This window comes from Dasypus novemcinctus, chromosome 16 (genome assembly GCF_030445035.2).
Source record: "Dasypus novemcinctus isolate mDasNov1 chromosome 16, mDasNov1.1.hap2, whole genome shotgun sequence".
Classification (NCBI taxonomy): domain Eukaryota; kingdom Metazoa; phylum Chordata; class Mammalia; order Cingulata; family Dasypodidae; genus Dasypus; species Dasypus novemcinctus.
This window is the reverse complement of record NC_080688.1, coordinates 77942385-77965597: the sequence shown is the minus strand read 5'-3', so window position 1 is coordinate 77965597 and position 23213 is coordinate 77942385. Positions and strand designations below refer to the sequence as shown.

The 23213-nt window shown below is 39.8% G+C and overlaps 1 protein-coding gene across 3 annotated transcripts in view; it reads right to left on the bottom strand.

The window, feature by feature from the left end:
* CDH20 (cadherin 20) overlaps window positions 1-23213 on the bottom strand; it is a 201156-nt gene that overhangs the window by 24938 nt on the left and 153005 nt on the right. For all 3 annotated transcript variants that reach the window (XM_058277840.2, XM_058277839.1, XM_004478670.5), the window contains 4 exons: window positions 14678-14972; window positions 14063-14182; window positions 11485-11652; window positions 7502-7689 (listed from right to left, as the gene is read on the bottom strand). In XM_058277840.2, the coding sequence (XP_058133823.1) occupies window positions 7502-7689; window positions 11485-11652; window positions 14063-14182; window positions 14678-14972 (771 nt within the window). The remainder of the gene's footprint in view (window positions 1-7501; window positions 7690-11484; window positions 11653-14062; window positions 14183-14677; window positions 14973-23213) is intronic.

The window sequence follows — 23213 nt, the reverse complement described above, 5'->3', positions numbered from 1 at the left end:
AATATGTTATTTATAAGAGATGAGGAAAAATAGGCTTTGAAAGATAAAATATTTAAGGTTATACTAGCTAGTAAGTAGTAGAGCCACAGTTCAAATCCAGGTTCTTTTCTTTAAAACCATTCACTCTTAAATCTTAAGCTCTGCTCTAACTAGAAGCTTGCCTTACTATCCTTCTTCAAGAATGGAACAACTGGTGATGTTTTCTTGTGTACAGTGGTAGCTAGAACAGGGTCTACTCCACACAGAACATGAAATTGAGGTCCATCTTTGGTGATTGCTCATTGTACAAGGTGCAGACTGGATTAATGCCCCAGCTCCTTGTTTCCTGGGTCGTCAACCATTTGCATTCAAATCAAATTCAAATCATTTCCTCCCTAGTTTTCAGTCAATAGGCAAGGTTTTCATAAACAGAAATCTGCGGTTCAGATTACAGTATCTTCGAAGGACTAAATTGACAAATTAATTTAATACTTGCTCTCTAAATCTAGACATCTATCTTTCCTGGTAGATTATATTACAGTCTGTTAAAATTCTTTCTTTCATATGGGTAAACAAAAGCAGACACAGTTGTGGATGTTAGGTTTGAGTGAGACACGATTTGTTTTTCCCCTTGATATTAAGTCATTTTTCTAGTTTGGTGTGAATTTTTTGTTTTTAAAATTAAGTTATAATTTACATATATTAAAATTCATCCTTTTTTAGTTTTAAGTTCTGCAGGTTTTGATAAATGTATAGAGTCCTGTGTCTACCATCATAATCCAGATATAGAACAGTTCTGTCACCTCCCCAACTTCCCCTGCCTCATGCTCCTTTGTAGTTAACTCCTCTCCTTACTCCCAACTACTGCTCTATTTTCTGTCCTTAATACAAGGATGACATAAAATGTAATCATTCAGTATGTATGTAGTCTTTTGAGTCTTGCTCTTTCACTTAATATAATGCATTTGTGATTCATCCTTGTTGTTGTGTGAATGAGGAGTTTGTTCCTTATTGCTGAGCAGTATGTATGGATGTGTCACAGGTGTGTTTATCTATTTCCTGCTAGAGTGACATTTGGGTTATTTGCAGTTTTTGATATTGATAATAAAGCTACTACAAATATTTGCATACAGATTTTGTGTGAACATAGGGTTTCATTTCACTTAGGTAAATTGATAGGAATGGGATTACAGGATTGATGGTGTATGTAAGTTTAACATTGTAAGTGCCTGTACCATTTTGAATTTCCACCAGCAATGTATGAGAGTTCTAGTTGCTCCAGATCCTTTTTAGCACTTGGTTTTGTCAGCTTATTTTTATTTTCACCTTCCTCATGCATATGAAGTGGTATCTCATTGTGGTTTTGATTTACATTTCCCTAATGTTTAATGATGTTGAGCATCTTTTCATTTTTATGCCATACTGACACATTCTTTATATATTCTGGATTTAAGTCATTTATCAGATATTTGATTTACAAGTGTTTTCTTCCAACCTGTGATTTGTCTTTTCATTTTCTTAACAAGGTCTTCAAAAGAGCAGAAACTCTTAATTTCCATGAAGTCTTATTTTTCACTTTTTCTTTCACAGATTAAGATTTTGGTGTCATATCTAAAATCCTTGCCTAACCAAGGTCATAAAGATGATCTCTTATCTTTCCTTCTAGAAATTTTTATAATTTTAGTTTTTGCATTTAGATATATGATCCATTTTGGCTTATTTTTGTGAAGTATGATGCAAAGTTCTTTTTTTTTTTTTTTTTGCATATAGATATCCAGTTGTTCCATGTGTTAAAAGACTAGAGTGAGTTTTTAATTATTGTTGAATTTTCTTACTAAATAAATTACATATTAATTTTTAAAGTACTGAAGATTATTGCCTCCCTCACTTCCTCCCTTAAAATTGAGAGAAAACATTGTCCTAAATACCTTAAGTTTTAAATTACCCACATATGATTTTGGCTTTCTTTCTTGAACAGTTTTTGTACTCATTTTTTTCTAAAGTCAAATAAATTGATTGCATACTAATAATAGTTAATAAAAGAGCAGTAATGCCTGAGAACCCAAGTTCCAAATTCTAGAAATTTCCTAGCGTTGGAACACAGAAGAATGAAAAATTGTGGTGTGCTTGGAAATTGAGTCATGAATATTACTATGGCACAAAATAATGATGTGACTCCCCTAAGCAGAATTAATTATTCCCTCCTCTATTCCCATAGTGCTTTGTCATATTTCAATTATTGGCCCATCAGGAGATGGGATTAGCTGTCAAGGCCTCTGCCAGCCAAACTCAGTCAAAGCTGTTCATGTTGTTGTACTGCAGCTGAGCTCTGCACATTGTTGGTACTGCATGTGTCAAACTTTATTGCCTTCCAGCAAATCTTCAAAAAGGTTGTATTATGAAACGGCATTGAATCAAAAGTTGTTGTTAGGCAGAATGGCATGGAAATAGCAGCAGGGAGTAAATCTGATATTGGTGAAACAAATATGTCTACAAGAGCTCTTTCAGTAACTGTAAACCAAGACATAAGAAAGCATTATATCATTTAAAATGACAAGAGTTTAGTTTTTAAGTGGTACAATAATGAATTTTACAATTCATGGCATCTTAGATTTGATGAAACAGAAAATTTTTGTAAGATGGAAGACATGTTGAAGACTGGAAAATGGCACAATATCATGCTCATTACGCAATGAAGAACATTCTGAAAATTACATATCTCAAGTTATACTTTAAGCCTTTAAATTGAGTAATGCTTAATTGATTGATTACTTAAAAGCCCCCAAAAGATTCAAGGTACTAGGTAGTAATCAGTCCATTTTTAGGCAGACCTAATTCTATCAATTCAACTTAATTTCTTTCTCTCATTGAAAAATAACATGTTTTTTAGAAAAATAAAAGGGCTTAGTGAAATAAATCAAGAGGAGAACTTTTGTTTCAATTTTATATGATATTATTAATGACAACTAGGAAGATGGGTATGAGTATGGCATCTGAGTGAATGTTGTTCCAAAGGTTTAAATTGTGCAGTTGATAGCTGCTGAAATATTGACATGTGACTTGTCCATCCACCCCATTTATTGATCTCTTTCCTAGTTCCATTTTATGATACCTCATAAGTACAGGATTAAAAATGACCTTGGCAGAATTGATACGTATTTTGATTAAATGTGGACATAGTTTTAGTAATGATAAAGAAAAACTGTGTTCTGTCTTAGGAAGTTTAATCTGTTCTCCAGGTACGGTGCCTGGAGAAAAGACATTTCAAGTTGCTTTCAGATACAGAATTATAATAGTTAACAGATTTGTTTAAATGAATGGATTATAATAAGGTATAAGCTACATTGTGATAATTTTACATAAATTAGCATATTATTTACAATTGTGTAGTATACATTATTTTAAGATCTGAAATAAAATTTAAAATACATTGGGAATCTTAGAAGTTCTTTTTCCTGGTTGCTTAATTTTTTGAAGAGTATTTGTATTTAAGAAACAGCAGTTACCAAAAAGTTTAGCATTTACCTTATTTACAGTTACCAATCATGGTAAGCAATATATTATTAATCATTAACTTGAGTCATGCTGCATGGAAGGGGAATGTTCTTAATTTTATGCCATATACCAAATGGGATTATTATCTTTTACAGACCTAGCATGCATTATTAATTCTCAAAGAATGAAAATAAAATAAGAAACAACAATATTTAAGTTACATGTAGTTTTTTTGATGATTCAGAAGTTAAATCCCAGCATTTTGCAATGTTTTGGCGTCAATGTGTGCTGGTTTTAAAGATTTCTGGTTGCTAGAATGCTAGATACATCTGTTCTTTTGCTTTATTTGAGTCTAGCTTAAATACAGGACAAACATGAGCTCTTCCCTTCTTCCCTTGCAAATCACTGTTAATTCAACTCTAGGAAAGAACTCAGAATAAAGCTATTATACATACATATTAACTTGTGCCACATCCTAAGTTATACCAGTGTTGCTTTTGTCAAGGTCATAAATGACCTCCATGTTCCCAAAGTCTATGGTTAATTTTCAGTGTTCTTATTTGGTCTTCAGCAGCATTTATCAGAGGTGATCATTTCCCTTTTCTTCATGGCTTTCGGGAAATCACACTCTCACCTGCCTCCCTGGTCTCTCCTTCTCAGTCTTCTTCCTTCTCCTTGCTTTTCTCTCTGACTTTAAAAAAAATTTTTTTATTTAAGATTTTATTTATTTCTCTCCCCTTTCCCCTTATTTTCTGCTCTCTGTGTCCAATCTCTGTGTGTTCTTCTGTGTCCTCTTGCATTCTTTTTTTTTTTTAAAGATTTATTATTTTTTGAAATTTATTTCTCTTCCCTTCCCCTCTTTTGTCTGTTCTCTGTGTCCATTTGCTGTGTGTTCTTCTATGTCCACTTGCATTCTTGTCAGTGGCACCAGGAATCTGTGTCTCTTTTTGTTGTGTCATCTTGCTGCATCAGCTCTCCGTGTGTGCGGTGCCACTCCTGGGCAGGCTGCCCTTTTTTCACGAGGGGCAGCTCCCTTGTGGGGGCGCACAGTCCCCTATGTGGGGGACATCCCTGCGTGGCACGGCACTCCTTGTGCACATCAGCACTGTGCGTGGGCCAGCTCACCACACTGGTCAGGAGGCCTGGGTTTGAACCCTGGGCCTTCCATGTGGTAGGCGGACGCTCTATCAGTTGAACCAAATCCGCTTCCCATCTGTGACTTCTTAATGTTGGGTGTTTCAGGGCTCATTTCACTGTCCTCTTCTCTATTCTTATTTCCTTGGAATCTCATCTAGTTTCATTTGTTTTAAGTACCATTTATATTCTATGACTCCTAAATTTATATTTCCAACACAGAATTCCTTCACACTCTAGACTCCTATATCCCACTGCTGCTACACTAGACATTGCAAACGTAGTGTGTCCAGAACTGAATCCCAGTATTTGCTGTCCCTGTCACTTGCTCTACTTGCTGACTTTCCCATTTCAGTTAATGGTAACTCCATTCCTCTTTTTGCTCAGTGGACTTCTCTCTTTTATATCATGAATCTTTTAGGAAATGCTGGGTTCTACTTTCAAAACATATCCAGTTTCTGACCATTTCTTACCGCCTCTTTTCCCTGTCCCCCGGTCCTAGCCCCCACATCTCCTAGCTGGATTGCCGTAACCTACAACTGGTCTTCTTGTTTTCATCGTACTTGTTTCCTAGGCATGCTGAAACAAAGTACTGCAAATTGGGTGACTTAAAACAACAGAAATTCATTTTCTCATGGTTCTGGAGGCTAGAATTCTGGAATCAAGAAGTCGGCAGAGCCATGCTACTTCTAATTTGTTTCTTGCCTCCCCTGGCTTCTGACAGTGCAGACAACAATCCTGGCATTCCTTGGTTTGTGGTAGAAAAACTCCAATCTCTGTCTGTGTCTTCACGTGGCTGTTTTCTCCCTTGTGTCTCGTCTGTCTCTTCTCCTCTTCTCATAAGGACCTCAAGTCATATTAGATTAGGGGCCCTTCCTACTCTAGTATGACTTCATCCCTATTTCTATATAAGGCCACATTATGAGGTACAAGGGTTAGGACTTCAGCATATCCATTTTGGGGAAAATAGTTCAGCCCCTAACACCATTCTTGATCCTTTTTGGACTTTTCTAGATAGGCTATAGAGTAATTATTTTAACATGAGGGAAATGGTTGTGGCTCAATTGCTAGAGTGTCCACCTACCATATAGGAGGTCCAGGGTTCAGTACCCAGGGCCTCCTGACCCATGTGGTAAGCTGGCCCATTTGCAGTGCTGCTGCATGCAAAGAGTGCTGTGCCGTGCCACGCAGGGGTGTCCCCCATGTAGGGGTGCCCCACGCTCAAGGAGTGCGCCCCACAAGGAGAGCCACCCTGCATGAAAAAAGTGCAGCCTGCCCAGGAGTGGTGCTGCACACACAGAGAGCTGACGCAGCAAGATGATGCAACAAAAAAAAGCAACAGTTTCCCAGTGCTGCATGACAAGAATGCAAGCAGACACAGAAGAACACACAACAAATGGGCACAGAGAGCAGACAACAGGGGAAGGAAGGGGAGAGAAATAAATAAAATAAATCTTTAAAAAAATAAAAATAAAAATAAAAATAAAAATGAAAGTCCTGTCATGTCAAAATCTATTAAAATCTTCTAGTGCTTCCTACTTCACTCAGAATAAAAGCCAAAGCCCTTACATAAACCTATAAGGCCCTAAACAATCTGGCTTTCTTGTTACTTTTCTGATGTCATCTTCTACTAGTCTTCCCCTCCCCTCTGACATATATACTTCCTTGCTCTTCTTGAAACACACCAGGTATGGTTCCACTTCAGGACCTTTGTACTGGCTCTTACCTTTGCCTGGAACACTTTCTGCAATATCTCCATGGCCTATTCCCTTTTCTACAGGATTGCTGTCTATAGTTCTCATTAAAAGTCATTTCAAAGGCATCTCCTAGGCTTGTGCATTGCCAACTTGCTCAACTCTGTGCAGTGACTCTGCTCACTTCCATTAAATCTTTGCATAAATGTCACTTCTCCATGAGGCCATCTCAACCACCATCCAATCATCTTGGCTTTCCTAATTGCACCTATTTTGTTCTATTTTGCCCCCATAGTACTTATCACCTTTTGAATATACTACTTTATGGGCTTACTTGCTGCTTTGATTGTCTTTGTCCCCCATAAGAATGTAAGCTCCATGAGGGCAGAGATTTTGGGCTGTTTTATTTACCCTCTACATTTAATGCCTAGAACGATACCTGGCCCGTACTACGCACCCAACAAGTCATTTTTGAGTAAATAATTTAAGATATCTCAAAATAGAGGAGAAGGAAACTAAATCAATGAATTTTTAAATTAATGTGTTTCATCAGCTATATCTCCACCATGATGTTAAAAGTTTCAATTTTAAAAAAAGTTTATCTTTTAGCTTGTGTGTATTGATATGTACTTTGTGCCACATAAAGAAACAACAGTTTACATTCAGAAAATTTGAGACCTTATCATGAAGCAAGGAATTTCAAGTGATAGCAATCACTCAGCAGCTATGTTTTATAAAGCTTTTTCAAGTCTCATTAGCATTTATGGTCTTCAAGTAGCAATTAAAAATCCTTGCATGTTATTTATTGAATCATAAATAATACTATGGCTTGCTTTGTTTTTATCTATGGTACACTCGAGTGAAAAATAGGATGTTATTTATGTGTAAATATTGATTATATCATTAACTACATTAGAAAATTAAACTACAACAGTTTTTTAAGTGGCTAAATAGTGGATTAGGAGAAATGACATGTTTACAATGTATTTTCATCATGACCTGGTACCCTTTCTGTAAAATGATGACATAAGCCAGTATGTACATATAAGCAAAAAGAGTAAGAGATTTTATAGTGATAGAAAAGAGCTTTTACCATAAGATATGAATCAATATATATCAATAACATGACAGCCCTTACTGGCATTTTATATACATTCAAAACATCCTTTAAAATGATCTGGAAAGAGGAATTGGACTACCTTCTTCACAGTTATGATGCCAACTTGGAAATTGGGATCTGTGTTAATGTCAAAGGCATCTGCACCATCTCCATCCACAATCGTGTACTTCATTTCTGCATTGATTCCTTCATCCAAGTCCTTGGCAAACACTCTCCCCACAGTGGAGCTAATTGGAGCTGATTCCAGCACACTCATCTGATAATGTTCTGTGAGGAACAGTAAGAACATGCATACTTGAGAACTGTTATATCAGGCATGCTGTGCAAAGCATCTTTTTCCTAATTCGAAAATGAAAACTCCAGTTCAATTTTGCAGATGAAAAGCTGATATCTAGAAAGGCTAAGCAAATTGTATCAGGTTATAGCCTGTACTAGACTCTCAGTAAGGAAGAGCTAAAATAGCGTGACCATTATCCTAAAAGTAGGACAGGATGAAACCCAAAACATTTCTCATGCCAGCGAATCTACCTTCCAAGTAGTAGGAAGGACCTTACTTTTCAATCTTTCAGCACTTTCTTTTGAACTGAAATGTTTTCCCAAAGTCAGTTCCTTCTGAGAAAGAAAAACCATGGTGGTCACAGAGTACCTGTTTATTGTGCTCACATTTTAAATGCCCACATTTTTCTTTGTGGCATGGCTGATGTGCTGTTTGTCCATTTTGATGACCACCTGCCCAAGGCTGGTGGTGCCAAGGGATTTATAAAGGAGGAATGGCCATACAGAGCAAGCCCACCAGCTACACGTGTTCTCCATCACTGTGTCCTTGCACCTGGGATGGCCTTTTTGCTATTTCTTCATGGATAGGCCCTTAAGGCTACTTAATATCTTGTTTCTGAAGAGAATATAAGAGTTCTCACATATGTAGGGAGCTCAGGATTGGTAAAGCTGTTCTCTTTTCCAACTTGATATCCTGAATGCTCAATTAAATTTAGTTCATTTTCAACTCCATGAAGTTCTATCTTTGTGAATTTACCTTCTCTGGGGCTCAACTTTTTGATGATAATGTGACAGACTACATAACAATGAAAATCACACAATCACATTTTCAATGTTTACATGGTCTCTGATTCTAATGCCCCTTGAAAGCTTAGGGGAAGTGGGATGTGAGGGCTCAAGTTTCACAAAGATTCTCTAATGTCTGTACTAAGTCAGCAGGCACTTGGATTTCATGATCTTTTTCCATTCACTTCCAAAGGAGTTGATGCATTAGGCTTTGCTTTGCATAACTTTTGGGAGAAACAAATAAGGATATGCCTACAATTCTCTTCACATGAGGAAAGCTACATGTTATGTGTTTAAACGTATATATAAATACACACACACAATTTCTATACCATATTCTGTTCTATATTATATTAGAAATAAATAGATTGAGATCTTGATACTCCATGGTATCTGTTTCAATTCAAGGTGATAGCTTATTCAGTATAAAATAGGTGTGTCATTTGTCAAGATCCCATAATCTGTTACAGTAATATTTGTGAAAAACAAGGAAAATGGAATTCCTGGTAATAAGATAATGAAGACTCAAAAAATTAATATGGTAGAAGAGTTTATCTAAGGTAGGTTTATTGAATGGTGAGATATCTAAAGTTAGTTTTAGCAAGTAGATGGGGGAAATATTTAATGATATAAATTTTTAAAAGTCAAAAACTTGCAATTTTAGAGGAAGCAGAGATGGGAGTATGAAGAATGCTTGGAGATAAAGATTTAAATTTTATAAATTTTCCTTTTGCTTTCATGTGACATAATCCATAATTCTGCCCTATTCTTGATTCTCCATTATTATTCTGTTTTGAAAAAGTGGTAATTCAAAATGTATGGTTTAGAATGGTGTTAAGAGGTTGGCTTGGGGGCACAGGACTAAAACCCCTGTTATCATTGCACTGTGTTATGTCATTATGAAGCTGCCATGTTTTGGATGAGATGATTTTTGCAACAGTATGTCCAGATCCATATATTTATGATCTATGCAGTAACTTGCTTCTTCTGCCTTTTCTGCTTCCATCAGAGATATTTGTCTGGTGTCAAATTTAAAAAGCCTAATAGGGTAATTCAAGCATGTTCAAGAATCTATAGTCCACAGTGCGTAAAATGTACACCAGGCATGAAGTAGTAAGATGGAACCCATAGGATCAACAAAGCAATGAAAAGCCAATAAATTGTGGCATTTTACAAACTGTTCCATGGCACGCTAGGATTCTGTATTGTAGGGCCAATCAATTTAGTAGTCTGCTTGCACAATTTGCTAAATGCCTTTTTGTTATCTGGATGTTCATGGGAACTTCATGTACAACAATTACATGTTAGTATTTGAGCTTTCTTCCTCTATTTATATGGATAAAATAAATGGTTCCCTTGGTCTGGCTGACTCAATCTTAGTCCAACTTAGTCTTGCTTGATTGTTTCTGTTTTTAATATTTTCTTACATGACTTCTCTTGTTAAGTCATTGTCCTTTATCACCTGGAGTTGAGTCTTCTGCTCTCATTTCTCCAACTTCTTTCTTTAGGCATCTGCTTCTCAAATTCACATTTCCATTTCTGGGACCATTCCAATCATAGCTCTATATAGTCACCTTCCTTAAGGACATTTAACCTGATTGTCCTGCTGTCACTTCATATTCAAAACTGAATTTAGTTTCAGCTTCTGTTTCCCTGCCACTAGTTCCATTATGAGTCCTCTGTTTTTATCAGTGACACAAGCTTTTGCCCTGTCACCATGACTTAAAACATAATATCCCTACCACCTTTGACTCCACCCTCTCTTTCAGTTCCATCATTACACAAACCAAGAGACAGAGGTCCATATTTTTCCTTATTTGTCCCACTCCATTCCTTTCACTATTTCCTTAAGTCCTTATCAGTTCAAATCCAGGCTACTCTAAAAGTGTCTATCCCTGCCAACCCGGCCTGTACATGACTATCAAATTAGCCTTCCTTTATGTTTCTCATTCAAAAATTTTTCAATAACTCCCATTAGAAATACAATACATTTGAAACACCAAAGAGCAGGTCTAGATTTGGGGTTCTTTGAACATAAAATTGGATTTACAGCTTTATTTCCACCTCATCCTCTGCATGAATTATTTGTTTAACTCCCTATTCCTGGAACAGGCTTTATGCATTCTGTCCCTTATAGAAAATATATTTTTTTCTTCCATGCATGTTTCTACTAGAATGAGCACTAGGAGAGTGGGAATTTTGCTTGTTTTGCTATACACTCCACACCTAGAATGGTGCCTGGAGTAAATATTTTTAATGAAAATTTCCCCCTCCTGGAATGTTTTCCCTTCCTTTATATTCTTCAGTTCTCTGTTGAAGTCTCATCCTTCTGTAAGACTTTCATTCATCTAGGTTTCTTGTGGTGGCATCTGTCTGCACTGTCCAGTTGGTAACCATACGCTGCTTGTTGGCTAACTTTTCATGTGTATATAATGTATATACCCCCAAGTGGCTTTTGGGCTTCAGAAGGCAGGGACTGGGTTACAAGCATTTTTGCGCCCCTCATCCCTCATGCCCTTACACGAAACCGATGCTCAGCCCATTTGTGAAGTGCTTGATTAAGATGGTCAGATGGGTTAGTATGTTTCCGTACAGCTTTGGTTTAGTTTTAGTGCATTCTCCACAGGGACATATCGCCCTTAAGGTGGACGGGTGAAAAAAGCTGGGTATTACAATGGTTAAGGTTCTCTAAACTTCAACCTTACTCCACAAAATCTTATTCCATTCATGGGGAGATGTGGGGGTGGCAATTAGGGGGAGAATGTGGGAAAAGACTGTTGGAAGGCAAAAATGAAAAACAATTTTTGAAACACTGATTGAGCACCTTGGGAGGTTGGGACCCAGAAGGGAAACAGTTACATGAGAACTGTGTGTAATAGCTGTAAGGACGGAATCCATGAGTAACTTAAGGAGCAGCTCAGACTGGCCTTTGCCTTTCACCTCAGTAGCTGGTGTGTCCCTCTGGCTCGAGGTCTTTGCTCTCATCTGTTAGGTACTCACTCTGAGGAAAGCGGGGTGGGTTGTCATTGACATCTGAGAGGGTGATGTTGACGGTTGTGGTTCCGGCTAATCCTCCAAGTTGCCCTCCCATGTCCTTGGCTTGGACAATCACCTCATAGTACTCCTTGGCTTCTCTGTCCATGTTCATGAGTGCTGTCCTAATTACACCTGCAGGATAGAAATGACTTTTTGAAAAACAGGCCCAGGCACTCAGTTTTTAAATGATTGGATTTTAGGTTTTCCTCTCTTGTTCACTGTTCACATCTAGAGTTGAGAGGCAAGTCACCTGTTTTACTCAACTTGATCATCCCTGCTTCGAAAAGAGCACTGCTCTTAAATGGCGAATAAGCCCATTCCAGCATAAAGTGCTCTGAGGGCAGATCACCTATGCAGCACTGCTGAAAGAGAACGGGAGGTGGCAGCAACGGTTTTCTTAAAGATTTGTGGGCTCACAGTCCAAGGCAATTTCAGACTTGAAAAGAGGAAACCGGGGCTTTGGGTCCTAAAAACAAAGCTTTATATGTCTATCTGGGATTCTAGATATTTCTCCTTCAGCTCTTTTTCCTTCCGCCCCTAGGACCTTTACATTGTGAATGCATCTTCTTTAGGTAACTTGCTCACAGTCTGCTTTTTCCCCCCTGGTTCCTCGATACCTGTAAGTAGGGATTAGAGTTCTGATTTGATTTTCCTATTGTTATATTTTCATTCTCTCTTATGTTCTGCTTACCTCTGTGCTTCACTGCATTTGTGAGCTATGACATGAAAGATGCTCTGTGAGCTGTTCATTTTTAACATGCATAAGGGTTGAACTTCCCCAGACATTAAGAGCTGTTGCATTGCAGTGTGATGATATGGTTTCATTTAAGAAGGTTCTAAATCAAAATCCATTGAAATGTGTTATTTTGATCCTACCAAGGATGTGTGATGATATTTTATCTCCCTTTTAACCCTTTAACTTAGAAAAGTTCGTTTCTCTACATCCTAGGCAAAGATGAAAGGCTTTCAAGTTTACAACATGACACTGAGCTAAGTAGAACTTTTGCATAAAAAGGGAAGGGATTGGGACCAGCAATATGTGCCCAGTTAACTCCCATATGTGCCCAGTTAACTCCCATAATGTACATATTGCATTATAGTAATAACGTGCTAAAGTGAAATACTCTCTCTTTTTTTTTTTAATGCCCATGGGCACAACAGTAACTATCTTTTCATGGTATTTTTGATCTTAACACTACACATGCCCCCTGGGAGCTGTCAGGGTAATAGAAGCCTCTTCTTAGGCTATAAAGGACACACTACCCTCTGCTTTTTCCTCCCTGTCGGTATCCCCTCACTCTCCCTCCCCTCATTTGTAGACTTGCTAAAGTTCCTGTTTTATAGAAGACCTCAGCTGCAATCATTTTACATTCCTTCTACTAATTTACACTCTCTCACATCCTACTTTTATGACATAATTTTCTGAATACTTGACTCCCCTTAGGACTTCTGGGAAAAAAATTCTATCAGGTTGCTAAATATAGAATTCTATTTTTTCTCTTCCAAATAAAAGGTGACTTCGAGGGTTCACCATTAATTTAACCTCTGTGGTTGTAAGTTTCTTACATGTTTCTTATTCATTACAATTAGGTCCTCAGTTTTCTCATATATAAAATAGACCTGATGTATATTTCACAAGTTCACAAGACTTTTGTGAGGTACAACTATGGTTATGCTCATGAAATTATTTTAAAAGGGAGAAAGCCTGGCAGAAGTACAAGGTGATGACATAATAAGTAGTCAGCCCAACTCAAAATATTAAAGGCCACCTTTCATGGATAAATATAAGAATTTTAGTCAGAACTCCTGGGCAAAATTGAAAGAAAACTTCTGTTGGTTTGTCTTTCTTAGTCCCATTGCTCTCTCCCAAGAATATCTATCTCATTTTCCATTTCCTCCTCTCTGTTAAAGCAACTCACACAGGATCTGCCCCTTGGGAGACTATCCCAGGCTCTATGCTCTTTCCTCCCTCATCAAAACCCATCTGCCCCAGCAACCATTCATTCTGGTGTTGCTCCCTGTTTAGAACACAGTGGTTCAGTGAAAATAACACCAGACCATGTGTTAGGGGACATATCTATAACTAGACGAATTTTGTTGGGTCTCAATTTCTTTATCTGTTCAATGAATGGGGGATGGACTGGATGATTGCCCTAAGGCTCTTTCGAATTTCACAATCAATGATTCTGGTTCTATCGGGAGCCTATGTGAAGGCAATAGTCTTATCAGTTCTTCTTGGAGTTAAAAAATAACTTATTCCCAGGGAATAACTATAACCAAAGGATTTTTAGAGAGCTAGTGAGAAGATATTTTGCGCAGGTAGGCCTTTTAACTTTGCCAGTCAGACACTGTACACTGTCTTTGAATAGCACTGCGTTTACCCACCAGGGTAGAGCTAGTTTGCTCTCTTAATTCTCAGGCTTATAACAAGCTCTGTAATACACTCCCTGCAGAGTCCTTGAAAAGGAGAGTTGAGCTTATCATAAATAGCAGTTATAAATTATTAGGGAAAAAAGAAACTCCTTTAACTTGGATCAGATACCTGTTTTGGAGTCCACAGAAAAATATGGCTGGCCCTGGACAATGCTGTAAACTACTCGGGCACTGTTGCCGTAGGTGGGGTCATCAGCATCTGTGGCTGTCACCTGGATAACAGAGGTACCTGAGGGAGAGAGACAGTGGAAACCTGTTGAAGTTGAATTGCTAAAGTCTGGATGAAATCCTGAGTGGTCAAATTTAAAGCGTTTGCAAATGTCATGCCAGGCTTTGTTGGGAGGTTTCTCTAAGTTAAGCTTCCATAACTCCTATCTTATACCTAGTTAATGGTGGCTGAGAGTTGTTTTTGTCTTAAATTATTAAGGGACAGTAAAAACAACTTGGACTCTTCATTGCTCTTTTGAAAAACCCCAAATTCTTCTCCCTTATGAATTAAACATGATCTATTGATCTCTATCTATCTATCATCTATTTACTGATCATCTATCAGTCATCTCTTTTTTTGTTTCTTTTTAAGAATCAGAGCTGAATAACACCATGTTTGGTTCAATTTTATAATCTGGGAGCTATTTGGAACATTCTCTCATTCTCTGTACATATATTGAAGGGAGTTTCTGTAGAGCAATGGCTATTTGTGAAAATCAGTACATCACCACCTTACCCACAGGTGACATTTCTGGCACAGTGGCAACATAAGGTCCATCCAGGAACCTGGGCTCATTGTCATTGATGTCTTGGATTTTGATGATGAACTCTGACTCTGGCTCCATTGGCCTGCCTGTCCGCCTGTCCAGAGCCTGAGCCCTTAAGGTATACTGGGCCCTCTCTTCTCGGTCAAGCCTCTGAATGGCATGGATGTCTCCAGTGGTGTCATCGATGGTAAACACCATTCCTGCACCTTCTCCAGAGAGGATGTATTTGATGGATCCATCTCCCCTGTCCATATCTGAATGAAGCTGGGAAGAAAAGCACCCAAATCTCATTTATGGATACAAACATGTATAGGAATTAGGTTGATATTTCAGTTTGGTTTAAACTTGTGACCTCCCTTTATATAGAAAGATTTTTTTTTCCACACAAATGTTTAAAAAGTCTGTAGAGAACTAGTATGCATTGGCCATGATTGTATCAAAGAGTAAACATAGGTTGGTGAATAAGTAGTAAAACTTCTCCACATCATGTTCAGTATGATGAACTTACTATTTTTTAAGTTCCTCTTCCTCAGAATTATAGAGAACAGGAGTTCTGGAAAGTGTAGGTCCCCAGAGTAAGAAGAGGAGCAAGTTTAGGAAGGAGGAACCAGCCTTTTCTCCTAAGCACTTCTGCTGACCAGCAAAATAGGTACCATATCACATTAAGGAAAAAAATGGACAAGACCACACATTTTAAAATGAAAAATATTTGCTATAAATTAGGTTTTTGCAGTTTCAGATACTTTATGAAGATTCAAGTCGACTGAAAAACTGATGAAGTGCTTCATAAATAGGTTAGAACTGATCTTCTGGAAATACTGAATGACCTCCAGGGGCTCTTGGAGCTCTCTGATTCTGTAATTCTAATTCCATAGTAGTTCTGAGTAGGACTATACTTGTTTACATTTCAGGTTTCAAAATGGAATTTAACTGTTGGCTAATTCCTTGCTGTCATCACTGTATCTCTTCTTTTTGTGCAACCAGATCTTAGGCTTATAATTGAACCAGCTAAATCTAAATGTGGATGGTTGAATTAAGATCCTGCTTTTTTTTATGCTCCATCTAACTATTTTTCCCCCTAGATAATTTTGTAGTAACTCTTGAAAGGAGTCCAGAGGCACTTTTTATACCAGGCCTAGATGTCCATTTCTGCATCCCTAATTATAGACATTGTGTATGCATGGCAAGAAACCTGAAATTTGTGCTGTCCTGTAGGTAACGGTCTCCCTCTAAAGTGGATAACAAAACTTGGTTAATTTAGTCAGTCACCACTAAGTCTGTAGTTACCTGGGTTGTTGGCACTTGGCATGGCTCAGCGACCAAGTTCATGAGATTAGCTTATAAAACAGACAACAAATGTTAGGTCTGGGCCAGGGGCCAAATATATCCTGCTCCACCACTATGTCAGTTACAAACTGAGTGCTCTTGACAAATTATTTCATGTTTATAATTCTCAATTTCCTCATTATAAATGTGGAGAAAAATAATAATACTTACTTTGAAGGGTTGTTGTGATCATTGGAGATTAAAGTTCACAAAGCATCTAGCACAGCGCCTTTCCCATAATAGGAACTCTATAAATGGGGCCAATTATAATGATGATATATAGAGAAGAGACTATTAAGATGAGTTTTCTCTGCTCCCTTTAAACTAGCACGCAGCAGAGAAGGGGAAAACAACCTGTTGGTTTTGTTAGGCATAGTTCAGAGGCAGGAGCTGCAAAAGGCTGCCTGGAGCACTGCTGGTCCAGTGTTAAAATTAGGATTAAATGGCACCAGTGCCAGGAAGACACCTCTATATGTATACACAGTACCCCCAGACAAGGATGGGTTTGGGGGGTGTGGCTGCCTTTGAGCTGATCTCAGGTTGACTCACAGCCAGATCACACAGGTAGCAATTTTGCTGCCTGGAGGAATTCAGCTGTGCCTTATCTAGAGAAGGGACATATGAGAGTAAAATGGACTGAGAAAATAACTGGGGATTTGTTTCTACTTAATTCTATTTAGAATATGAAGTTCTCACATTTCCTCATTCCTTATACAGTACTATTTTTCCCCCACAATCCAAATCTTCTATTTATGCAGCTAAAAAAGTAGAGGTACCCAGCTCTTATTGTGCAGGACAGAAAGCCATTTCATTTGGACTTGGCCACAAAGAAGGCAAATCCATTCCACTTGGAACTGGATACCCAGACAAAAGAGAGGAATGGGGAGGAGGCAGATCTCAAGGATTTTTTAAATTAAAAAAAATACTATGTACACATGTGTGGGCGTGTCTATCTATCTATGTGATTTTAAGGCATGTAGCATAGGACTTTCACCTGGAATAGGTTAATTTGGGGAATGGCAGATCATCTAGGGGTAAAAAGAGAATAGAAGCTGACATAAAGCAAGCACACAGGGCTGTTTTGAGGTGTTCTATTTATCATCTAAAGAGCTTTGTCCTATGAAAATTAAAACAGCTAGGCACACTTGTGGTCACGCATGCAGCGTGCTCAGGATGCAGGAGAAGAGTGAAAGCCATTGCTCAGAGGGAGGTCCTGGTTCCTAAGGCTCCATCTGGCTGGCTAATGTCAAGTAGAGTCTGGGCTTGAATCTCAGATCTGTTCTTTTCATTTCTTTGTTTTCACCTGCTTGGGAGGAACCTTCAGAACCTCTGTGGACTGTGAATTCCTTGGAAGCAGGAGCCATGTGACATTCATCTTAGTGTGTCCTCACATGTGGTAAGAGTGCAATAAAATTTTATTGAAAGAATGGTGCAGGGTTAGAGCTAAAGCTTTTTTGTGAACCCAAGTTACCTTTGTTTTTAATGAGCTATGGAGCATCTTTGGGGTAGCTTCTGAGTGTGCACACAATTTGCAAGAAACAGAGAGTCAGAAACAGAACATGAGAGAGAGCCAGAGTGAAAGTGCAGCGACTGGTTCAGGCAGAGCCTTTATTCAATCTCCTGCTGTTTCCTTAGAGCGATGCGCTTTCCTGCCATGCTCCTGTTTTTTCCCCCATGCCTCGCGCTGGGGCGGAAGTCTCTTTGGCCTGATTGCTGAGAGTCTGAAGTGCACTGGGTCACCAGGCCTGGTGCTCACTCTCTCCTCAGAGTGGACCCAGGCTCAGGGCCTCTGCACTTGGCCCTTCTGCTACCCCCTCTCCCCCACTTCACCGTCAATCTCCTACATCTGCTTTTCTCTTCAGTGTCTCCTTTTTCTCCTCTCTTTGTTTCTTTTCTGCTTTATAGAGTTCCCTCCCTTCTACCTCCTCCCTCAAAATCCTGCTACTTTTCTCTCTCCTGCTACTTTCCTCACCATGAAAGCCTATTCTCCAGAAAAGATGTGAATCGAAGTCACTCGGGGCATTTGAACTCTTATCTCTCATTGAAGAATAACAGGCTTGGTAAAAACTGAAATTCCTGAGAAGTGGTGCAAATTAAGGGGAGATGGAGGCAAGAGAAAGAAACTTGCTGGTCTGTCATCTTAGAGTCACACAACTGTAGGCATTGCCTGCCAATGCGCCCCTCGGGCATTCAACACCCTCTGGAGGTGGCAGAGAATCCCTGCCTGAGCCGGGCTTTGGCCATCTTAGGCTAGGCACTCCCCCTCAGTCTTTGGCAGTGGACCCCTGCATGAGGCCCCCCTCTGCTTTTACCATGAGTTCTGCCGTCCACCAAATGGAAGTTAGGCCAACAGTAGTGCAGGGTCTTCTAATAGCTATTTTCACCTGCTCTCGTTAGATCAACTCTGCTTACTTTTGCTGACAACGTAGCAAAGATCATCTCTCCACAATGAAAATGATTGTGTTAGAGAAGACAGAAGGCTTCAGTTACTTAGGAACTTAACATATATTAATATTTAAGATAATGAGGGTCTTAGCAAAAATTTAATCTTGACTCTTTTGCATATTGTGCTGTTATTCCCACTCTTTGCATGCTAAGTTTTTTGACATATCCTAGTGGTGACCTTCTCTTGTTGTTGCTAACCATACCATAGATTGTGATGAAATTTGAGAAGGGTCTATTACTTTTAAAGTACACATCTGCCCTAGAAAGGTCAGCAGAGGACACAGGTGAGTTGGAGAGTAGGAGAGAGAGAGAGCATTACCAGGGCATTAAAAAGAAGGATGCTTGAATTTAGTCAGACTTGAAGGCTGGGCCTCTTCTCAGAGAGCTTTCTCCTAATCAGATCTGTGTCTCTCTCTGAGTATCCTTGTGTGTTTTTGACCAGAGAACCTTGGGCTGACCATAGAATTTTAGCAAGGTACCTCCAAGTATTTATGGATTCTCTGTAGTCCCCAAGCTTATCCCGTAATAGGGAAAGAGAATAGCCACAGAGAAGCCGGAGGGGCTTCCTGCGTACAGGAACAGCCCTGGCTTTGAAGGGGCTGGGCTCTGTTCAATGAACTGATTTCTGAGGAGCTTAATTGTACCAGTTCAGGATCTAGTGAGGGAAAAAAAATCCTACACCAGTTATTTTAACGGGGAGAATTTAATGTGTTGGGCAGAAAAGGCAAAAAGGGACCACTGAGGTAGCAGAGAGATAGGAACTCCAGGAAACTCCAACTGCTGCCCCTCCAGCTGTGGAGGCAGAGGCCCGAGGTGGGGGTAGTTGGAATCTAAATGACTGGGGAAGGGGCCCTTCAAGGCTGGCCTGAGACCTGTGAGGAGAGAGGGCTGCCCCCTTGGGCTGGTGATTCACGCTTAGAGGAGGTGACACCGCCCCCCACCTCCCACAGAACTGGGACTCAGACCTCTGAGAAAACAGTGTCTGCCAGTCGGTGTTGCTGTTTCTGAGGGGCTACGATGAGCCTGGTCTTGGGAGTGTGGGAAATAAACAGACACTGGAACCAACTGCAGCATGCTCAAGAGCAAGTCCCATCTCCCTCCTCCTTGCCTCCCTCTAGTACATTCAATTGACAGAACCTACTGGGGAGACAGTTGGAGGAGAAATTGCAGTTTGCCGAATCCCAACCACAGCATCACAAAGCAGAGTACAGAAAGGTGACTACAAAGCTGAGAGACACTTGCCTAATTACCAGCACAGTAATGCACATTTAATAGTAGGGTTTACTAGCCATAGAATGCACATTTGGTAGAGAAAATTGCAAAGAAGAGACATTCACAGCTTTTTTCTAAGTCACTCAGCAAATTGTCAGTGTAATAAAAATGTGTTACATATTTAATTCAATTAATACTGATTGAGCACCAGTTACTGGGAGGAAGGTAAGGAGCTTCTGGAGTGGAATTGGCAGCATGTAGTTATGGATATCTTGGGAAAACCTTTTTTTTTTCCCCTCCAGAAATCTAGCAGAATAAGGTGAACATCCCACTTATTCTAATAATTCTTTAGTCTTTAAGATCTTCAGCTAAAGGAGTAGTGAATGAGGGTGAGTGCACCCAGAGATGAAAAATCTCAGTTGATTTAGGTTCTTAAAAACTGATAATTTTTACTCATGTAGTCATCTTTTAGTATCTTGCATAGTTCCAAGAATGCAGTAAGTGCTTGCAATTTGTGGTTAGACAGCTTCTGTGTACTTGTTAACCTCAGCATGAATTGGAACCACAGATTCATGCACTAGCACAAGCTCCCTGCATCCTCCTCTTTGCATGTGTCAATATAATCTAGCTTTAACACGACACTAACTTGTCCCTGGAAAGCCCAGTGTGGATTTTATAAGGCCATACCAATTACAGCTGATAATTGTTGCCAGACTCCTTTCTGAAATAAGCAAATACTCTGGCAGGCTCTTTAAACAGACATCTTCTAGAGCTCAAGGTGACAAGCAGAATACCCCTGGGGTAAAGGGAATGAAAGGTGGATAAATTCTATTATAGAGGAAAGTAAAGGGAACAAGTGCCTGGGCAAGTGAATATATAATTATCTTCTTCAAGTAGAGGTACACATACACTATGGAGTAAAATTTTCCACCAGTTGCTGGTGTATTGGCTGGACAAGGTGTCTATAGAGTTGCATGGGTGTCCTGGGCCCCTGGCTGGGGTAATTAGGGAAGGAGGGTGAAGACTAATCATGAGTACTAGAGGGTACCACAGAGCCAAGTACTCTCCAGCGCTGGCTATAAAGTGTTCAGGAAGCAGTCAGCCTGGGTTAGAGTCCAGATTCCATCGTCACACCACTGACTTTTTCTCAGGCTCAGTGTCACATGTGGGGCATCATAAAGGAAAGTCCACAGCTTCGGTGTCAGTGATGTATTTCCAATTCCGATTTTTCCTCTTCCCTTCTGTGTAATTTAGGGCAATGACTATAACCTCTCTGAAATGAGTTTCCTAGGCGAATTATATAAAAGCAGTTAATTATACCTACCTCACTGTGTTATAATGCTTAAACGATCTATTTGATGTGAATGTTTCTGGCACATTGTGGTAGTTGCAATGTGGTAGCCCAGTGAAAGTCTAGAGATCTTGTCTGTGTGCACAGCTGTGTGCCAGGCACTCGGCACCAGTGAGATGTGGCGAAGGCTGGGGAAGGGCAGCTCAGTTTCTATCCTTGGGAGGAGGGAAGAGAGCCCTGAATTATATAGGCCCACAAAGCTATTACTGAATACATTCATTCTTTTCTTAAACTTTTAGCAGTAGCCATGTCTGGCTAGTTGGAAAAAATGTTTTATAAATGTCAAGTGTCTAGAAGTCTTTGGATTCTGAATGGGTAGAAGAAGTCTTAATGATGGAGGTGACTTTCAAGATGGGGCCCTGAGGAATTTGAATGTGGCTTACAGAGAGGAGGCAACAGTGTGTCCTGGGCAGGGTGGTGGCATGGGCACAGGCTGAGGAAGGGACAAGAGTGGTATGTGCATTGGGACCAATAAGGAGAGCATGACTTGGATTAGGAGTTGATTTGAGAAATGGTGAGAGGAGGTTGGATGATAGAGGAGGACTCATTTACTGGAAGTCCTTGCACAATCTGAAAGGAGCTCTACTAAGCATTCGAAAGCTATGGTGGCTTCGTCATCACAGGATTGACATGATGGAAAGGATTCTTCAAGGGAATAAAGGTCCTAAACCTGTGGGAGGGGCAGGAAGAGAGGGAGACTTGCAGCGCTGCTTAGTTAATCTAATCACTTAGAACCAAAGGACCATGGTAATGACAGAGAATCTGGTAAGGAAGAGGTAAATCTGAGAGAAACTGGCAAGGAGATATTGACAGGACATAGTGACCGATTATACATGAAGAATGAAGGAGAGAAGGACAGAAAGAAGTCAAAGAAAACTCAAAAATTTTGAGGCCAAGGGATTTGCAGCTGCATTAGGTATGCATTACTGGACTGCTAAATTTCCATATTAAACTGTCTTGCCATCCCCCCCACCCCCACTACTGCCGGGTAACTTATTAGGCACTTACTCTGGAGCAGGTGCTGTGCTAAGTGCTTTACATGTATTGGTTTATTTAATCCTTACTACATCATGAGGTAGCCATTTGTTTATTCATTCATTAAATATCTTTTTTTTCTTTTTTGGCAACTTTTATGTTGAAAAGATCATGTGTAGAGAAAAGATTGGAAGGAAGTGAGGAGACCAACTGGGAGGCTAGGTATTTGCCCAGGTGAGAGAGACTGGTAGAAGGGGAGATGAGAGGACTGAAGGATTAAGAGTTAAGAACTTGTCTGGCATAAAACTAACAGATTTGCAAATGGAGAGAAGGTGGGGGTGGGGGGGGGTGGCAGGGGGATGGAATGGGGGCAGGGTAGCAAAAGGGAAGAATGGTCACAAGTTTCTACTTTTAGTGTCTGGGTGAATGGCAATGCCAATATAGGGAAGACTGGGGGCAGACTTGGATTGGGAGGAAATAATACTTCTTTACTAGATGTGCTGCACCTGGGATACCTATGAGCCATTAATGTGGAGATATCACAAACGCAGTTGGATAAATGAGTCTGAAGCTCAGATGCGTGGACTGCGCCAGGGATGGTGGTTTTGGATTCACTGGCATAGAGATGGTGTTGGTGAGTACAGGGGTGGTGAGTCCACCCAGGTAATGAGTAGGTAGAGAAGAGTCCAGGACAAAGCGTAGAGGCTGCCAGTGACTGGAGTCGAATGGTGGGAAAGGACCAGCAAAGGAGGCTGAGAAGGAAGGAGGAGAGCAAGGGGATTGTGAAGACCCTGATGCTGAGTGAGGAGGGCAAATCAGTGTCTCAGGCTGCTGTTGAAGGTTTCATAAAATGAAGCCATTCGATTTGGTAGCAGGGAGGTCCTTAGGAGCATTGAAAGCACAACTTTAGTGCCGTGGTGGGGACACAAGTCAGATAAATGGGTTAAGTGAATGGGAGTAGAGGAAGTTGGCTTGTGCAGACAAGTCTTGAGTTGTAGATCTCAAGAAGCAGTCGTGCTTATTATCTCCATTTGACACTGGAGGAAATGGAAGCTAAAGGGACTTTGTGACTGGTCCAAAGTCACTCTGGAATCATTGGCACAGCTGGATTTTGAACCTGCCTGTGTTTGACCCTGAAGCCCATATACTTAACTTCTAAGCCAAACAAGTGTTTAAGTTATCATTTGAATGAATTA